Below are 19,708 nucleotides of genomic sequence, written 5' to 3'. Positions count from 1 at the left end.
CAATTACTTTCAAATACACTGGAGATTTTTCTTTCAAAGAATGTGATGTTTGATTGTCCCTTTCACATGAATTAATCTCATTCATATGTGTGTATATATATATATATATATATATATATATGTATGTATTATCATCATACAAAAGGCAAAAGTAAAAAAAGGATCTGCAGGATGGAAAATGGATACACTGGAAGCATGGGAGCAGATGGAATAAAGAGCAAGATCAGGTAGAATTTTTTAAGACCACAGATTTCAATTTCTATTTCTTTATGAACAGCTGCACATTTTCATAACTGTCAAAACACAAACATCACTTCATGTCAATCAAATTCGAACTACAGCCCTGATCTACAGCCCTTTTGGAGCAGAGAAGAATATGCCAATGACCAGCTATTTTATCCTTGAATTTTCTTGCTGCAAACAAGTAACCAGAAATTCTTTGATCTGCCTTCTACAGCTTGTTCAACAAATCTTAAATGACCAAAAGCAACAGAAGAGCAGATTATCAGTTACTGAAAGGATAAAGCAGGATTTTATAACAGTAAAAAAACCCAAACCAAAGCAAAAGAAACATTCATTCCTTCACTGTATTGAGCCTCTGAAAAATCTTTTGCTTTACACTTACATATACATAGAGAGATGTATATGCTTGCCTTTATATGCACAAACATACTTCTACCAAAATTTATAGGATTTTTAAGAGGGATAATGTAGTGAATTCCAAATCCTAGCTTCACTGACTAGAAATTAAAAGTACACTTAAAAATCCCACTTCAACAGACTAATTTCCAAGGTTTTTTTTATTACCATCAATCCAGAGAGACTGAAGATGAGATAGGAGACTAAATGTTTGTAACCATTTAATGAAAACGTTTTGAAAATTTTATCTGAAATTACATGCTTGCATATACTTTACAATTTAACTGCACATGACCTAAGAACAGAAATTCTGAATCATGATCTGGTTTTAAAAAGTTTCAAAAATTCTTCTTCAGTAATTTGGAGTACCTTGCACTGAAGAAAGGAAAACATAACAGAAAGAATGCAGAAAAACTACAAAAATTGCCCTGCCTTAAAGAGATCGCCCTAAATCTTACCTACTGATAACTGTAATAAGGCAGAATTTAGAAATTAGTTACTTGCTCATAGTATTAAGAAATCCTGTGTAAAGCTGATACTGTTTTCAATGAGACTATGTAGCCTTGGGAAAGCAGAATGCATAATTAAGTATTTTAGCAGTATTCTACCCCATTAGATTATACATACACTTCTTAAACTGGAACCACAACATTTGAGTGGTATTTATTCAAGCTGTATTAGCTGATTTTACAGGTAGACAGTAGCTCTGAAGCAACACAACAGTGAATTTAAAGAGGCAGTGGAGAGGTACACAATCATGAAAACAAAATAACGGGTAACCAGTTCCACTAGAGATTTTAATATTTTTACTACCAACATGAGCTTGAATGAGTAACTCTCCTGAACAACTGCCAAGACTCAATCAGTCTGACATGGGAGCGCTAACTTAAGGCAGTATTTGTGGTAACACATGAGAAAAAACCAGTACTACATGTAACAATATGGTGGAGTATTCTTTTTCTGCTTTCCTGCAAAATTTATTAACAAAGAGGAGCACACTCTAAGACATAATTTCTTAGCCTGTGCATTTCTTCTCTTATCTTTATTTTTAAATTGATTATTTCCTTTTGTTTCTCTACCTACCACAATCTTTTATTATTAATCCTTTTATTATTATTAATCTTTCTTTCCCACACCACTTTACATTCTGCCACGGTTATCCCACTAACCAAATCTGAGGAAGGTGAAAAAAGGATGATTTACAGCATCATCAGACCCCATAAATTAAAAAAAAAGGAAGCTTCAGTTAGCCTGCCTCCTACTGGCACGGACAAGTAGAAGAGAAAAAGGAAGACAGTAAACTCAAAATGGCCAAATGCCACTGCAGAGACATCACATAAAGGAGATAATTTTCCCAATCCAAGTCTGTACTTATTTATGGCATAGGCTGACATTCAGAAACAGGACCAAGCTTCACACAGACGTTGCAACTGTCCTCTGCACTATACATAGCCCAGATTGCTGTAAAATGTGGGCATTAGAGAAATATTAAGTGTTTAATACTAAGTGTATAAGTGTTTTCATAGCTAACACAGTATCTCTGTAGACATAAAACAAGTTTCTCACCACAATTTTTGCTATTTTATAAGCTTACAAAATGTAGTAACAATTATTACAGTTCACCTTAAGCATCAGCGCTGAAAACTTGTTAAAAACACGGGTTGGTGTGACAGTTCTAGAACATGTATAACATGATTCCTTCAGAATGACTGGAATTTCAAAACTGAATAAAAGAAACAAATTAAGATCACTGCTTGAGTAACTAAGGACACATTAAAATTAAATTACACACAATTTTTTTCTATAAAGCTTTTCATATATTTCTGATAACAATTCTAAATACAGTGGATATTAGCAATGTCATAAAAGTACCAATAGTGAAAAATGCCAAGGCAGTTGTGATATCTAGACTCACACTATTTTATATATAGAGAAAAGATATATTATATATATACATATAAAATTTATGTTGCTTTTTAAACAATCACTATCCACCCAGAAGTGCCATCCTATCACAGGACACACTAGTGGATCCCTAATCACAACACTGCCACACTTTTGAAAACTTGTGTTGGTATTGAAATACCAAGAGGTCAAGGGAAGGAATACACTATGAAGGAAGTTTCTAGAACACATACAACTAGATACTTAATGTCATGTTCCTAATTTAGGCCCTTCCCACCAGAGAACAGAAGACTGATTTAATTTAGAAGAATACAGATGATGCTGCATCATCAGAAAGAAAATGAAAAGGGTAAAGGGAAAGAAATCCCACCCCATGTTACATAAGCTTGTGGTCAGAAGTCAAATTTTTACTTATGCATAGCTTATTTTTCCCCCTTTGCAATACAAAATAAATTACTCACAAGTTTTGTAGCTTTAGAAGACTGATTTTGTTAGCATTAACTTTTCTGGAACTTACTGCTCTATTAACCAGAAATAAGACGAAATTACCTCATAAAAAAATGAAATAGCATTTTAATGTTCCATTTTAATTGTTGGCTCTCACAGGTTTAGAAACACATAGGCATTACCAATGGAAATGCTGTCTCAGGTTAGGCAAGCTATCATATGAGAGTTTATTATATATCACAAGGAACACAGACAAAAAATGGTATGAATAGAAGTGGGTCAGACTGTGTAAATATAAAGTTAAAACCGTTAAAAAAAAATCCTAAAATCCATCTGTCATGAGAATGATGACAAAAATTCAGCCTTACATATCCCAGACAGAACAATGAAGATGTGCAGGAAGCAATCTGAAAGAGGGTTCCTGACCTAAAGACCTACCTACTATGAAAGAAAAACATATGTAAAAATATGACTTCTTTATGCAGATGAATTTTAAAGAACTAAATCTATAACTTAGGAATTTTAAGATTTTACTAGAAAATGGGAACAATCTGTTCTTTGCTCCTTATCAATCAGCAATGATCTATGAGTGCCTTAACCAACCCCACTGCCAACACAAGGATCCCAGCAGAATCAATGTCCTGAGAGGCTGCACTCCGACAGGCAGTGCAGATGGCTGAACAAAATGCCCATAGAAACCAGGAAAGGAAGATTCCAGAAGGACTAGATCTCACAGCCATGATAAAGACAACAATATTGGGATCAATACACATCATGGCTGCAAATGCCACACAAAATATGAGGAAGAAATTGAAATTAGCAACGCTGCTGAAAGGGAAACAGCTTTAGGTGAGTTTCAGAGGATATTTAAAAGGACTATGTTGGCCATGTTAACTGAAATTAATGGAAAAGCATCTTTCACTTTTTGTACAGTTACTTGTAACTTAAATTCTTTGAGATAGATTTCTCAGAGATTAATGGATGAAGGGCTACTCTCACTGGTTTAAGTTTCAAACTTCCCCTACTTCATGCACAAAACCCAGAAAACTTCCTAATGTAGTATATTTATTATGAATATTTTGAATACAAAAAGTATTATCTGCATTACAATTAATGAGAACATTATTTATATCTATACTCTCACTTCTTAAATTGACTTTTAAGTGCTTACTCCATTTATATACCATGAATCAAAATTAAAATGCTGAAATTAAGCCCTTTCTTTTAGGCTTATTACACCACAAAATGATACACAAAATTGCCGAATAGCAGTGGATTGTATATTCATACTAATATATTTCAACCAAAATAAAGGAATGATTTATCTGTATTTTATTATTTAAATTAGCTGTTTAACAATGCATGTATACTAAATTTCTTTATCCATAATCCAGCATAGCACAGTTTAAGGCTAGACAAAAAAACAACTGCTTGTGTTCTCCTACATCTCTGGAAATGCTGCTTTCTCTCCTAAAAACTATGTAAGGAATGTTTAATAGCTGTTCCCACGTTGGATGTATATATCTACTAGCAGGTCAGCTCCATCCAACCCTGATCCTACTTTCCTCACAAATGATCAGATGATGGTCCCAGTTGATATGTTCAACTGTTAAAAATTAACTGAGGTATATAATTATGAAATAGACTATCTTCCTTAAGCTCACCTCTTTTTACCATCAATATCCTCATAACTTGAATAAAACAACCGCGGTTGAGTGACTGCTCCAAGATCCAAACCTCAATCACAGGACAGGTGATTTCAACATCTGGACAGACTGTCCAGAACTGCTGCTCCCTGCATCATCTGTGGCATGAGCACTCAAGTACCTCAAATATTGACATGACCTGCAAAGATTTTTCTTAGGAAAAATAGCTTATTTTTAATATAGAAGAAGATGTGGAGACACACATATAGCCTGTGGAAGACAACTATTGCTATTGTGTGTGCAGCTGCCCTAAGAACACCAGATCCAAAAAGCCGTCCAACCTGATGACCAGGACCTCTTTCACTCTCCCAACTGACACAATTCCTTCCCAGTGGATTGCCTGTGATTACCTGAAGGACCATGAGTAACATCAGAGGGAGTTGTTCTAGGCAGTCCCCACTGGCCTTGCTGGCCTGCAACTGATCTTTTGCATCACTATACAAAGTAATCTGCAAAAAATTGTGATCTGTCTGACACCAACTTCCCTTCCTCAGAAACCTCAAAATCTTCTTTCTTTCTAGGTTATCCCATCATGGCTATCTCATGTAAAATGCACTGTAAGATTTCAGAGTGGCACTGTCTGTAACAACTGCTTTTTACAAATGTCTTATTACACACTGTGGTTCAAATACAAAAGCCGAACATTAAGAACACTCGAGAGTGTACTTGCATCAGAGAGTTAGTCTTTCCTAAATAACAGATATATAAAAAATAAAATTTCAAAATAGCCTGAACAAGAGTAAAATTGCTCTTAAAAATAGCAATTTTTCAAACCCAGACTTCTGGAGAGCTAGAATATCTTGAGTAGTGGAACTATGTGGCTAACCTGTAGGCTCTTTGGAGCAGTGGGAAGTAGTGCATTTGTAACATGAGACAAACTGCTTAAAAAAAATTGAAGCTGGTGTTGTTTTTGTTCTTTTCAATAATGAGATACACAGTAAATCTCTGATTTTTACTTACTTTCAATTATTTAGCAAATAATACTACATTTAATCATGTTTCATTTAAGGAGAATTATTAAATTACTTCTAAATTTAGTTTTTTTTCCTTTAATCCTAGAAACCAGGAAATAACACCTGCAGTAGCATTTGGGTGTGTAAATATTAAAAATAGCATAGTGATACTACCTGGATGAACTGAAGAGAAAAAAGATAAGAGAGTTTCCACAAACTCTCTTATCTTTCAACCCTGGTTTTGAGTAAAGTGAACTATTTGAGTTTGGTATTACTTAATTTCAGTATCATAGAACTAAAATATTATATTTACTTGTTAAAAACATTCCTCTGTAGCAGCATCATGAAATACACCAACTACCTATATTGCTCTACTACTGTTACTTATCACTACCTCCATAATCTGAGCAATACTTTAATGTACTAATCAATTATGTCCTTCTGGGGAAAAAAACAAACCAAAATCAGCATAATCTATAGCTCTCCAATGCTTTAGCTTTAAACCTCTGAATCCAACCAGTATTTTATAATGACTTTTAAAAAGGGAATAAAAGAAAAGCATTTCATAAATCAAGTCTTTTACCTTTACGTCCAGGGTATACGTTAGGGTAATATTCATAATAAAGATCAGGCTGATCCAAATTTCCAAATGGTTCAAATTCCATTTCTGCATTTTGGAACAGATCCAGTTTCACCAGTAGTGCTAGTCTCACAAACCACAGCTAAAAATTGATACATATAAAAAAAGGGAAGGACAAGGTCTGTTACTAGCTTCTATCAAAAGCCACATCCAATACAATTTCAACTTTTCAACTTTTTCTGATAAAAGCTGAGTAAAGAGTTTCTCTGTTACTGAAAAGAATCAGGATATATACTTACCTGCTCTTTTACACAGTACTTTTCATCAAATCATTAAAACAAAGCTCAGAGGACGGATGTTTAATTGTTTGTAGAGATAAGCAAGATTGATTCAAGATTTTGAAGTTTAAAAACCAGCCTGCCTCAAAACTGGAACATCTCTCTTTGAAATGAGTTAGCATGCACCAATTATGAATCTGGTATTTTAACTGCTTTTCCAACTTTATGGTATCCTTAAAATCTTTTGGTGAAAAACCATGAGCTTTAAAATCACTAGGGTTAAAAATATGAGTTCTCATTTGGTCACATCTGAATCACTTGCAATATTTTATTAATTGGGATTAATAAATGAACACATGAACACATTTCTAACATGTAGAAGCTTACTATAAAGTTCACAATCTAGACAGTTCCATGAACTTTAGCAGAATGAGTCTTCCAAAACACCAAAACATATTCCATTTTACTAGTGTAAAAACCTTTAAAAACATAGAATCAAGATTAGATTTTCCTTAAAAAAGTAAGTTTGTTTTAAACGAAGGCCTACTTTACGTAAGCAAACAGAAAAAATGTCTTGCTAAAATACCTGAATAACCTCAGTTTCTATGTTACAATTCGGAAAAGGAGTTTGATCCTGTTAAAAAAAAAGCCAAAAAAATGAATATTGTTGATAAAAAAGTGACAAGAGCATATTTAAACCTACCTGTAAAGAATCTGTGGTATGGCTAGCAGGCAGTCCACTTTTTTTATAGCCTTGACCATGTGCAGTTAGAAGCCGCCCACACAAGTCAACTGCTGCCCTCCAGTTTTTACTGCTCTGGGAAGAAGAAAAGAATAAGTAGAAAAATCATCAAGTCCCTACAATGCACAACTGCTGATTTTGCCTGCAGCAGTGACATGTACCCATCAGTAATAATGACAAGGTCAGGAGAGCTGGCTGGTGAGAAGCAGAATGTCATTTGTCAAAGCTGCATGTCTAATTAGGCAAAAAGGGAAATCAAATATTAACATCAGCAGGCCATTAAAACAAAAGAATATACAATACCATATGGAATTGTAAACCTAAAGCTATATCAAGTTTGATTATATAAATGAATATATTATAATATTCACAACTTTGTTTTCTCCTAAAAAAAGGAGAAAAAATTGCCAGCTAGGCATTATCAATAGTACTGAAGGCACTCTACAGTCATAAAGTATTCAATGCCTATTCTCATCTCACTGACTTCAGCATCTCAGGTTATAACCCCTAGTACAGTTCACTTAATGAAAATGAACTTTTAGCATTGTCCAGGATACAAAATTCCTATTTATCAAAAAACAAAGAACAAGGAAGAATACAATAACAACTGGTACACCTACAAAACACAAACATTTGAATTTCCACTGAATTACTAGTTTCAAAATACTCTTAATATTTTTTTTTATTCATAGAACAAAGACATTCCTAGTTAGACAAATCAAACTGTAGTCTCACACTGTTAATCAGATTTTTAACAGAAATATCCCAATAATATTTCTGCCTTGTATAGTCTGATGCAACAAACCAAAAACTTGAAACAGATTAATGCTTCACAGGTTTTAACTGTTATACTTTTCTATTATACAGAGGAATTTTTAAAGAGACATGTATCCAGCAGGTCATTGTAAAGTAAATATATGCTATTCTGCTATTCCTGAAAGTAATATTTTTTCCAAATAGTTTCTTAAGACATACAAAAATGTAACTGTAATATAAAATAATCATGTTGTCTGATGAAATGTGAAGGAATAAAACACATTTGTATTGGTGCTTGCAAAGTCCAGATACTACTCTTGAACTAGTATTTTATTATTTTCTCTCCACTGTTTTAGAAATACAGCAAACAGTCACACTGAAAATGCAGCAGTAACAGCGGAAGAGTTTTCCTATTTTCTGGCCTCCATTTTGCAGCCACACAGGCTGCAAACAGGCCCCTACAGAGATCACCACACACTAACCACCTCATCTCCTCTCTGCACTGCACTGTCAGGTGCCACATGAAGTTGAGTTTCACTGGAAGTGTAAAAGTTGGCTGACAGCAAGACCAAGAAACAGCATGGCACACTCTGAGCCACCTATTTTCATATGGAAGAGCGGGAATTGATAATGCATTATTATATCCTTCAACAACTACCTGTATCAACTTTGAAAAGCTGAAAGATACTGACATAGATTACCTGAAATTCATTCCTCTTCTGGAGAGACAAACTACATTCTTATTATCCTTAGAACAGGAGCAAACACAAAAACTAAAACACTGCTAAACTAGAACTGCTCAACTTGTCCTCCCAAATGAGAGTTAGGATCAAAAAATATCATTTATGACCAACTCAGTTACTACAATCTTTTAAATTCTATTTCAGGCATGGACAAAAAATACTTTATCGAACAAGACAGGCAAGAGAAGAAAGTCTGATAATTATTGGGAAAACAGTCTTTGCTCGAAGATGAATATTTGAAATTATTTCAAAATGAGAGCTGCCTGCTGGTCATGAAGACTAATTCTCTCTAGAAGCTTAATAGAAGACTGCTGACAGTACAACTCTAATTTGACATTAACTGGACAAATTATTATCTTGGGCAAATTGTACCAGGTTTAAGAGTTGCCAGTCCACCAGAAATCTTTATCTGTTTCAAACATCCCTCAAAACTTTGCAGGTCACTTTTGTGCTTCCTGAAGTCCACAGTTTTAAAATCCAGGTTCCTTATATCTAAATTTTGTTTGTAAGTTGTAAGTAGAGACCCAAAGCAAATACAGACACTACAGCTTCAGATACAGCATAAAAAATGCTGAAGAACGTTCTCAAAGACAAAAATAACTATTCTGTGATGATCAGGATATGGTTGTCCAGCTGTAATTGTGGGAAAACCCTAATTTCTCTAAGAAAAAATACCGTCAGCCAAATATTATTGCTAAATAGTTCACTAACACAGCAGCAGCCTGAAAGAAGAGAACTACTCTTCACACAATCTCAGTATCATCTTTCCACTCCCCCCAAAAGTATGGAGCTGCTGTTCTTCTAATGAAAGCTACCAGCCAGCATGATTTCTGTACTTTTTAAACACTATTAGACTAGATGTTTATCTAGTGAAAAGATTTTTTAAAAAAATCTATATACCTAACCAAAACTTAAAAATCCAAACCATTTCAGTACCAACTGCTGTACATACATCAAAGCTAGGCTAAGCAGATCGGCCACCCAACAGACACTGCATCAGCCCTTGCAGAACTTCTCTGTTCTTCAAAAAAACCCAGAAATCCTGGGGGAGGTTCACATACAGACAGGGAAACTGCACAGTAAACAGATTTCAAATACAATTCTTCTGTCAAGAAAAGAGAGGCATGCAGATTGCAAATCTACAGAAAATGTGTTCAATGATGAAAAGGGAACTCCTCTGATACACAAAGACAATTTATAACATCATTCAGTCTCTCAGGAAAACCACTGAAATTTTATCCAATAAATAGTTGCTTCTTAGTACAGAAATGTAACCTCTTCCCAAAAGCACACATTTACTGTTTGTACCACTACCACCTTCTCTCAAATCAGCTATAAAAATGTAGGAAATTGCTCAATTATTTAGAAACAAAAGAACAATCCCCTCCCCTATTTTAAGGATAATTTATAACTTATTAAAGTGAATATGTATGTTATACCACTGTATCCAGGTTTTATATATTTGAAAATATATGCAAAAGCACAACATTACTCATATGCAAAAGTAACAATATATGACTTTTATAAAATAGACACAAAGGGAGTCATTAACTCGACATTGTAACACCATTAAAGTGATTAAAATGTCCTCCTCCACTAGCTATGACATGCTTCTCCTCTGTAAATTACATTGGTAGAGCATTTACACATCAGTTAAAAAAATGTAGCTAGTAACCCTTTTTTGGTCTAGCAGCTTGAGGATATTATTCCATATTTAGAGAAAACATTACATATTTACAGTGGCAAGATACAGCAGTCTTTTTCTAAGTATGACAACTCTGAAAGACTGCATTTTTCTCTGGCTGCAGACACCTTACAACTGAAAATATCAGAAAGGCCTCAGTAAGCAAGATTGTACTATTTGTTCAAATGAGGGTTTAAAATCAGTCTAAAATATGGAATAACAAGAACTAACATAATTGCAGCTTACACCTTGTATTAGCTGCTGTAAAACAAAGCAACACTGTGATGAGAAGATCTTGCTTACATTTATTTGCTTTAGAGTAAATCCATAATCCTATGTCAGACTGATAAAACTTTTTGGAAATTGAAAACCCAGATTTTGTTTTCAGTTCAAAAATATAAAAACTTATCCAGTACAGATATATAACTCTATTCACAAATTATTATAGAATTATAGTGTAGAACTGCTTCAGCAGCCCCTTATCTCTTTAAAGCCCTAAAGTTGTAAAACTAATTCACTTTCACCACCTCCACATTGTTTTGCTACCAGTAGAGCATTTCCAATTCACTGCTGCCCATCCCAGAGAAGAAACTGAAAATGTGAAAGAACAGCTGTTCAATAAACCATCTTTGGGTTACTGGCAAAAATCTCATTCAAACAATCTAATTGACCAAACTGATGCCGAACAATTTTCTTAACCAAGTTCAAAAACTTGAGTTCAGTTGAAAAACTATTTTCAGGTGAAAAACTATTCATCTTAGACATGATGCTACTGTTGGTGATCTCATCAGAAAAGGTGCACCTTTGGAAGTTGAGCTTATCAACTTCTTGATAAATTTTGTTGTGAGACAATTAGTTGTACTTGAGGAAGCTTTTGCAGACTGCATTATGATCCTCCCCAAAGGACATCAGTCTCCAACTTTCTTTGCTGCAAGCACTAACTGCATCTTACCCACAGAAATGCTTTTATTTAAATGTTTTTTACTGGACTTTTTACAGGAATATGAGAAGGTGCTACTCGAGAATGCACACTGGAAACAGTCCAATATAAGGATTCCTCTGTAGCCCTGGTTAAAAGAGGTGGTATCTTCATTGTAGATGTAACCTAGGAGGTGGTACTGTCAATATGCAAGGACCACATTCACTAAACAGGGACCAGATGATTTACAATGTCAAAACAATAGAAAAGGTAAAACACAAGGCAAGTAGTGTCATTTACAATGTAATGTGCTGAGTTCTGAGCAATGATAACAAAAAGATGTTAGCTTCAATTGGGAGAGAGTCTGAGAAGAGTTCCAAAGAGGATTATGAAGGCATCCAGGACAAGATGATTAGAGATTATTAGAGAAGGGTTATTTTTTCCTTTAAAAAGAAAATCTGAGAAGTGGAAGTGCCATGGCTATCTGCTCATACTAAGTAGCAGGGAAGAAGAAGCAAATATTAAGGAAAAAAAATTACCTAAAAAGCAACATAAGACCAAAACACTTAAATGATTGTAAACAACTTTAGCTTTGATTAGAAGAAAGATTTTGAAGGAGGACTGATTGGAATGCCTTTGATTAACAACCAAAGGAATGAACTTCTGAAATAGCCTTTGAAAGCAGAAGCAGCATATTTGTATTTATTAAAACAGCCAAATAAGCTAACAGAATTAATCATATGGTAGAACAGAAGAGCTTCAGTATTGCAGCTGAAGACCTGTGGTTTAAAAATTTGGTATACTGGTGAGCATATTTTTCCATCCACACAGCATTAAAAAAATAGCTAGATACTAATGAAGCAGTTTCCTCTGAAGTAGACAGACTTAGAATACTGTTTTTATTTTTTCCTTTTTTTTTTTTTTGGCCCCATAACACAATGGAGTTTGCCCAAGATCATCTGAGAATTTTATCCTAACAAATTTCTTCATAACAGGACTAAACACTCAGTTCTGGTTTCAGCTGTCACTGGTGTCTTCCTAGAGCATGTGATAATTGTTGGGACTCTTAGATGGAAACTCATCTAAATTTAGCTTGTGATCAGGGACTGTACTATTAGGTCTCTATTGACTGTGAGTTCAGACAACAACTCACATCTAAGCACCTGAACAACAGATATCAGTCTGAAGATGAAATTTATCCTAATTCTAAGCATTTCTCTTCTGCACTGCAAACGCATTCAAAATACGCTCTTCTAAGTTGCTGCAAGGGATTGAACTGAGTGACAAAAAAATCTCATGTTCACGTGGAGTACAGAAGGATACCAAATTAACAGCTAAGAAAGAATCTTAACTGTATGGAAACTGCACAGTAATATTCCAAATATTCACTAGTTTTTAACTAGATCTTAAGATAAATATTGCCTGTAAGTTGTCCTTTGCATTGAAAGATTTATTTGCTGAACATATTTGGTCACAAATTCTCTCATAAACAAAGTGACTAGTAACAGAGTAGTTATTATATGTCATTCTGGCCTATTATGCATGTAAAAAGCATCATCTTTTTAGTTAATGTCATCTAGCATGGGATTTTAATGTTTTAAAGTCTGAAATCACTTTAACTTTAAAGACTCCAGTCAATCAGAAATAAATTTTCCACATTTAGACTTTAAGAAGAAACGCAATGTTTGCAAGGGAACAAAAAAAGACTAACCAATTCTCATCATAAAAAGAAACAAGTTCTACAAATGAAACGGAGAAAGTTATTTTGCATAGTCAAAACCAACTAACAGCTAATGACTGAAAGCCTCGAAAATCGAAGAACATTTTAACTTCTACCTAAATGGTTTCTACTTTATAAAAAACCCCACCATTCTAAATAAGGCAAGGTTTTCTTTAAAAAAATAAACCTGCAAGTAAGGTAAGTAACCATAAATACCATAAGTAACAAAATATCCTACAGCTGCACACTGCCTCCCAGCTTCACCGCCTTGGGCCAAAAAGCTTTAACACAACTCTTCTGATGCTTAAGAGCAGGCTCAAAGCAAAAACAGTATCAGCAGCAGCACCAGCATTGTAATTTAAGGTACAAGATGGTCTGCACCACAGAAGAGCATCTTGCACAGACACCACTACCAGGCTAAATAGAAAGGTATTTCCCACACACCAAAAATCCTCTTCTGGAAGATGCAAAGTAAGTGTGAAAAAAAAAAGCTTTTTCCTACTTAAGACACTGATGGGTACAAGACTTTTGCATAAGAATTTTTTCGCCTCTCAAGTCAAGCAAAACATTGAGATAAACAGAAAAACATGTGTCTAGGGTGGAGATCACAATCTGTCTTTTCATGTTTAGTTTCTAAAATTTCCTCTGAATTCTTTTACTAGCGCTTGTCGAGACCTCCTAGACTATTCCTAACATGACAAAAAAGTAATCTCTTATGGAGCTTTACATGTAAAGTCACACAATTAAATTAAAGGATGTTAAATACTACAGCCCGTCCTGATAATTCCTTATTACTTTTTCCTCAGTAATTTTTCATCCATTTTTTCAAAAATAAAGTAAATCCAAACCATCTTGTTACGTCATCAGATTAAAGAAGGCTCAGTCATGTATGTAATAGTAATGAATTCTGCACAGGAACACAATGATTAAAGGGACAAGGCAAGGCTTACAAGGCTGCTAGACACAACTATTTTCAGAACAGAAATACTTACATTAATGAAAGGATTAAGATAAGCTTTCCTCTGGAAGTAATTTGCTTTAGTTTTCTGCACTGAAGTAAAAAATCAGGCAGCTGAAATTATCATACCAGTTTGGCTTGCCATTTACAACTTTTATGTCTTTTTGTAAAACACACAGGTGAAAACGTAAGTATATACACATGTAAACAAAAACATGACTAAAATCTGTTTTGCAACCATTTGCATTACATAAAAACTCACAATCACTTAAAATAATTTTTTGTAACTTATGCACATTAAAAAAATGTTTACTATGTGATTTAAACCCAAATAATTAAACCCCAGTGTCATTCCCATTAAAGACTATTGTAGTTTGGCTAGTACTATTGAAGGGTAAGGAATACACTAACACAGTTTTTTTCCCCAGTTTCTTCTCAATCAGTAGCTCCCAATTATCTTGAGAGAAACACAATATTAAATATATATTATATGATGATTGTTACTTACAATTAGCTGTTTTAAGCCTACAAATGACTGCTCTACTGAGTTGGCATTTAAAACTTGTCTCTTCACTGCAGCCTGCTCCCCCAAGAAGCGAAGCATTAGGTCTTTCACTGCATCTCCCTTGGTGTTCATGGAACAGAAAAAGAAAACAGATAACAAGACTATTTAAAACATTATTTCAGCAAAATAAAATGTAGAATTAAAACTGAGCAAAAGAGTTCTTTCCTCTAGAGAAATACAAATTTTCCAGTACATATGTAATAAATATGTGTACGTACAGCATTGGAATGAAAACCTCTACATGTACTCCACATAATTTGCTATATTTTTTCTTCCATGTATAGGTTTCAGTTAGCATTGACATATTCAGATTTATTTCCTTTTTACACTATTGTCATTCATAGATCTTACAAAATATTCCTCAAAGATCTTCTAAAAACCAGAAAGTTTCACAGGTTTTTGTAATGTACATTAACATTGAAAGGTGCAATCTATTGATCAAAACTAAACATGCACGCAGTAAGTTAGCCTTAAATATCCACAAAAAATAAACTTTGAGAGATCATAAGCCAAAGTAAACAGCAACCCTTCAACAAGTGTTATAAATTTCAAAAGAACTAGCTGCAGGCATCAGTCAGAGAAACTGGGCTATCGGAGCTCAATAGCTGTTTGCCTAAAAAGAGAGTGAACTGCATATAATAACAGCAGAGCTTAGCAATGACAAACACAATTGACATTAAGTGTTTCAACTTCCTCCATGGACAGTGCTGGGAAATATATTTGTGTTTTCTGTCTAGCTTCTTAAGGAATGAGAACTACTGTTTCACTACATGGAAATTTTTTACCTCTAATGATGTCACTAACCCTATGAATAAACAACAGATCTGCCTGACAGAAGAGTCCAAAGAATTAAGAAAAGACAGCACGTGCAAAATTACATAAACACAGAAGATTCTTTAAATCCCCCCAACAGTACTTTGGATCCAACAGTCCTTTGGTTAGGAAACAGTAAAAATTAATGTAATGAAACAAAGGACAACGATAGAAGAGAGCAACTCATGAAAAAAAGGCATAATGGAAAGAGCATAAAAAGCAGCACTCAGATTTGTTCTGACACTTGGAGAACACTGCTACAGATAACCTTTACCATCTTTACCACAACCCAAGATAAGTTTAAAACACAACATTTTTTAAATGATTCTCAAAAAGTAGCATGCAGCTGAAATAAAAGTCATTCAGTATTTTTCTTGGTGTGATTTATTGACATAAGACTTGTCTTACAATATACTTCCTGAGCAAGCAGGGCAAAAAATAAAGTCCCAAGCTTGTCAACACATATAATGTGAAATTTCAGTCCTTCCCTGAAGCACACTTAGAGTTCACTCACTGCAAATGCATTTTTCAACCAACTTACCTGTCCGCTGCATGTAGCTTGGTTTAAGACCTTGCATTAACATTCAGCATTAGCAAACTATTCATACCAAAGCTCTAATGACCCTTGTTGGAAGCTACTGTAACATTGAAAATATACCTCCCACAATGTTTCAGTTGACATTTGCAATACTATGGAACAATGATACCAAACCAGGGGATGTCAAATTAGTCAAGGCATGCACTCAGGCCACTGAAAAGCAGTAACTGAAAGTGAGGAAAGTTTTCTAAACATAAAGCACTTCAGAATTTTTCCCTGTGGACATGTCTATGAAACTCTTATAAATTATAGACAACGAAGAAAGCATTAGGATTTCCTTTAATTCCATTGATGACTTTACATCAGGTCTTTTGAAGAAACATATTGCATGGACATTGTCAAACATCTTCCCTTCAATTATGTACCAAATGGTAGATCTGCATATTTGCACGTGCCCAGATTTAGAGACTGATCAGCAGAAACAAGCCTTTAATCCCTGACTGCGCTGAGGAAGGTGAAAGAGAACTATGGTAAAAAAGGAAGCTTGCAAAAAGGAGACCATCATCCTTGGAGACTGCAGAAGGGATCACTCCATCTGTCTGACTAGCTGTCAGGAGAGAAAGAGTACACACTGGAATAACTCATCAAGGTCTAAGGGATATTTTGGGTACAACTGGAGGAGGAATAGCTTCTTGTTACACTGTTTTCTTTCACACTAATTATTTGGCTCTGTGATAACAAACTAATGTTTTAAGATAAAGCAAACCCAAAAAGCAGCAGCAGTGTGGCATGGTATTTATTGCTTGGTATTTATTGCTTGTGACAGAAACCCGAGATCTTTCAGATAATTAATTATAAGTCTGGACCTGATTCACTCCAGAAACTCTTGGGATAGCTTCTGCAGATTGGGAAGTTACTGCAGACTGCTCTCTACTTGTATTTGACTATTGACTGATGGTCTTTGTTATGCATAATTAAGGATTAAAGCATCCAAACTCTCAACACCATCTATCTACACAACAATTCTATTATCCAGAGGCATAGATATCAAAGAGTAGGATTAACCTGTTTCAAGAAAAAAACCAAAACATCATGATAGTAAGCTTGGCTGAGCAGCCAGGATAACTACTTCATGAGAAATCTTAAATACATGTGAGTAAAATTTCCCAAATTCTGAAAAAAATGCTTTATGTCTTCTCACCTGTCAGAAATTGATAGATGACAGAAAATTACTTTTCACTACTATGTTGTTTGCTTTGTGATCTCCTCTAGTCTTTTAATTTTGGGGTTATCCCTTGCCAGCAGCTTGCTGCAGCACTCAATCTTTCTTAGAGGTTGTACTTTTCCATCACTTGAGGAAGACAGAAATGATGCCATTTCAGCCAAAGTTAACATTATTGAGACCTCTGGGAACATGAGTGAAATAATTTCCCACTCAATCACAACAAGGAATTCCACAAACAAAGCTGTCTGCTTAGACTGTAGCACAGCTTAGAGGGTGTGTATATATTTCAAATGTGACTATTATCTTACTAACTCAGAGGATCAGAAATAAAGTACTTAAAAATACAAACAGCTTTGGCTTCTATGGAAGCTGTCAACACTGGTTTTCAATGCAGCAAACAAATGTCACTGTGAATAAATAAGATCTGGTCTTAGCCTCCTCCTACAAGACAGCAATGACACTGCATTTTCTAATTAGGGTTGAAGTAATACACACAAAGTGACCATCAGCAACAATATGAAATACTATGATATACAGATTATTGGACAGATCTACAGTATTTCTAAAATATAATCTCAGAGGAAGACACAGTAATAGACTCTTACCTGGATATTATCGAATTTCAACCCAGGCATGGTGAGATTCTCCTTGCCTATGAACACGGTGCTGTACTGCTGTGTAGCAACTGAAATGAGAACATTTCTTGTCTCCTCACTGGGAATCCAAGCATCATTTCTTCTATCCAGTTCGCTCATATTTAAGGCTGTGGCAAATGGGTCATCACTCCCAGCAAACACAGCTTGGATTTGTGAGAATGGCTTGGGGGACTGACTTATTTCCAGAGATGATGGGGGACCACCTGCTTCAGGTCTCCCATTTTGCACAGGGAAAGCAGGGTTGGATGAAGAACCATCTCCACCATTAGAAAGAGAGGACATTTGTTCTGGAACTGAAGAGCTTGCATTGGGATTACTAACAGAAATAAAATTGGATGTTGTGAATGAATCAAAAAAATCAGAAGCTAAAGTATTAGTGTTAACAGTGTCACCAAAGAACTTGCTTAGACTGGGACTTGGTTGAACCACCTGTGGATTATACTTCACTGGAGTCTCTATTATACTACTAAAACTGGGAGATTTCACCATCTGAGGCTCAAAACCATCAGGTAGGAACAACTGTGGCTGGGAGCTTGCATTGTTTGCTTGGCTGAAGATGGTGCACACAGGAATGGGCTCAGCCTCAGACGAAGGTTTGGTAGCACTGGGTGACAGCATGTGGTCCTCAGGTGTGCTCTCATCAACGTTGTTTGGTTTTGTTTCAACAGGAACATTGTTTCCCAGCTTTGGTTCCTCCTTCACTGCTTCCTGAATTGAGTCTTCCTTTAAAGATGCCTGATCATCTGTTCCAATCTCAGAAATGTCTTTTGGAGTTTCTTCATGTTCAGTTTCACTCTCATTACTTAAAAACTCTTCTTTATCCACTTCTGTCTGTGCTTTCTGATTATCTTTAGCTTCCATTTGGTCTACTATCTCCTGAAGACAACCAAGTTCACCGGTGTCATCTTCACTATTGTTTGGTGAATCTGAAATAATGACACTCTCCATCATTTGCTCATTAAGTTTATCTACAAAATTATTTGAGTCCTCTGATACAGTTTCATTCCCTTCAGACTCAAATTCATCTCCACCAAGGTCAATGGTTTCCTCATGAAAGAGAATTTCCTCCTGAGTTTTCTGCTGAACTAGGTCTCTGCTGTCATCTTCAGCTGAGGCGCTCTTTGCATCCTTAGCATTACTTTCATTATTCTCCATAGTAACTGAAAAATGAGAAGCCCCCACCAAAACAAGAATTAGTTTTATTTTTTGTATACTGCTCAGGTGCCATAGCAAAACTCCTAAGTACTATACAAAAGTAAAATACCATAGTATTTCAGTAAATATACCATAGTAAAATTCTTCCTTTAAAAAATGGTGATTTCGCTATTTCACATCTTCCCTTTGACATTTTTCATTTAATGTCTAATCACAGAATCAATTCTGAAAATATTTTCTCTTTATCTTTTCTACACGTCGTAAAACTATTGAGATTGAAAACCAAATGCCTCCCACTAAACACACATGAAACAGTATCAGAGAACGGTATCAGAGAATGGTCTGGCTCGGAAGGAGACCTTACAAGATCATCTGATTCCAAACCCCCCACCATGGGCAGGGGCACCTTCCACTGGACCAGGCTGCTCAGAGCCCCATCCAACCTGCCCTTACACTCCTCCAGGTTCGGGACCTCCTCAACATCCCCGGACAGCGACCCGTTCTAGCGACTCAACATTTAACATTTGCTTTCCGGGTCGCAAGGACGCGCTAGCTCCAGTTTCAGCAAAGCGCAGCGCTGGCTCCCGGCTGTCAGCAGGGCAGCTGCCGAGCGCGGCCGGGCTCAGCGGGGGCAGCGCTCGGCATGGGCAGCGCCGCTTGCGAGCCCCGGCCCGGACACCCCCCGGGGGTGGGCCCGGCCTCCCCTACGGCCGCCTCCGGGCACAG

At 35.7% G+C, this 19,708-nt stretch overlaps 1 protein-coding gene across 2 annotated transcripts in view; it reads right to left on the bottom strand.

Annotated features, from left to right (window-relative positions):
* Positions 1-19,708, bottom strand: part of TRAPPC12 (trafficking protein particle complex subunit 12) — a 50,694-nt gene that overhangs the window by 30,737 nt on the left and 249 nt on the right. For both annotated transcript variants that reach the window (XM_064707669.1, XM_064707668.1), the window contains exons 2-5: positions 17,777-18,987; positions 14,539-14,655; positions 7,212-7,325; positions 6,234-6,372 (exon numbers count right to left, since the gene is read on the bottom strand). In XM_064707669.1, the coding sequence (XP_064563739.1) occupies positions 6,234-6,372; positions 7,212-7,325; positions 14,539-14,655; positions 17,777-18,987 (1,581 nt within the window). The remainder of the gene's footprint in view (positions 1-6,233; positions 6,373-7,211; positions 7,326-14,538; positions 14,656-17,776; positions 18,988-19,708) is intronic.

This window comes from Zonotrichia leucophrys, chromosome 3, assembly GCF_028769735.1.
Source record: "Zonotrichia leucophrys gambelii isolate GWCS_2022_RI chromosome 3, RI_Zleu_2.0, whole genome shotgun sequence".
NCBI lineage: Eukaryota > Metazoa > Chordata > Aves > Passeriformes > Passerellidae > Zonotrichia > Zonotrichia leucophrys.
The sequence above is the reverse complement of the archived record's forward strand: the minus strand, read 5'-3'. Positions and strand labels throughout refer to the sequence as shown.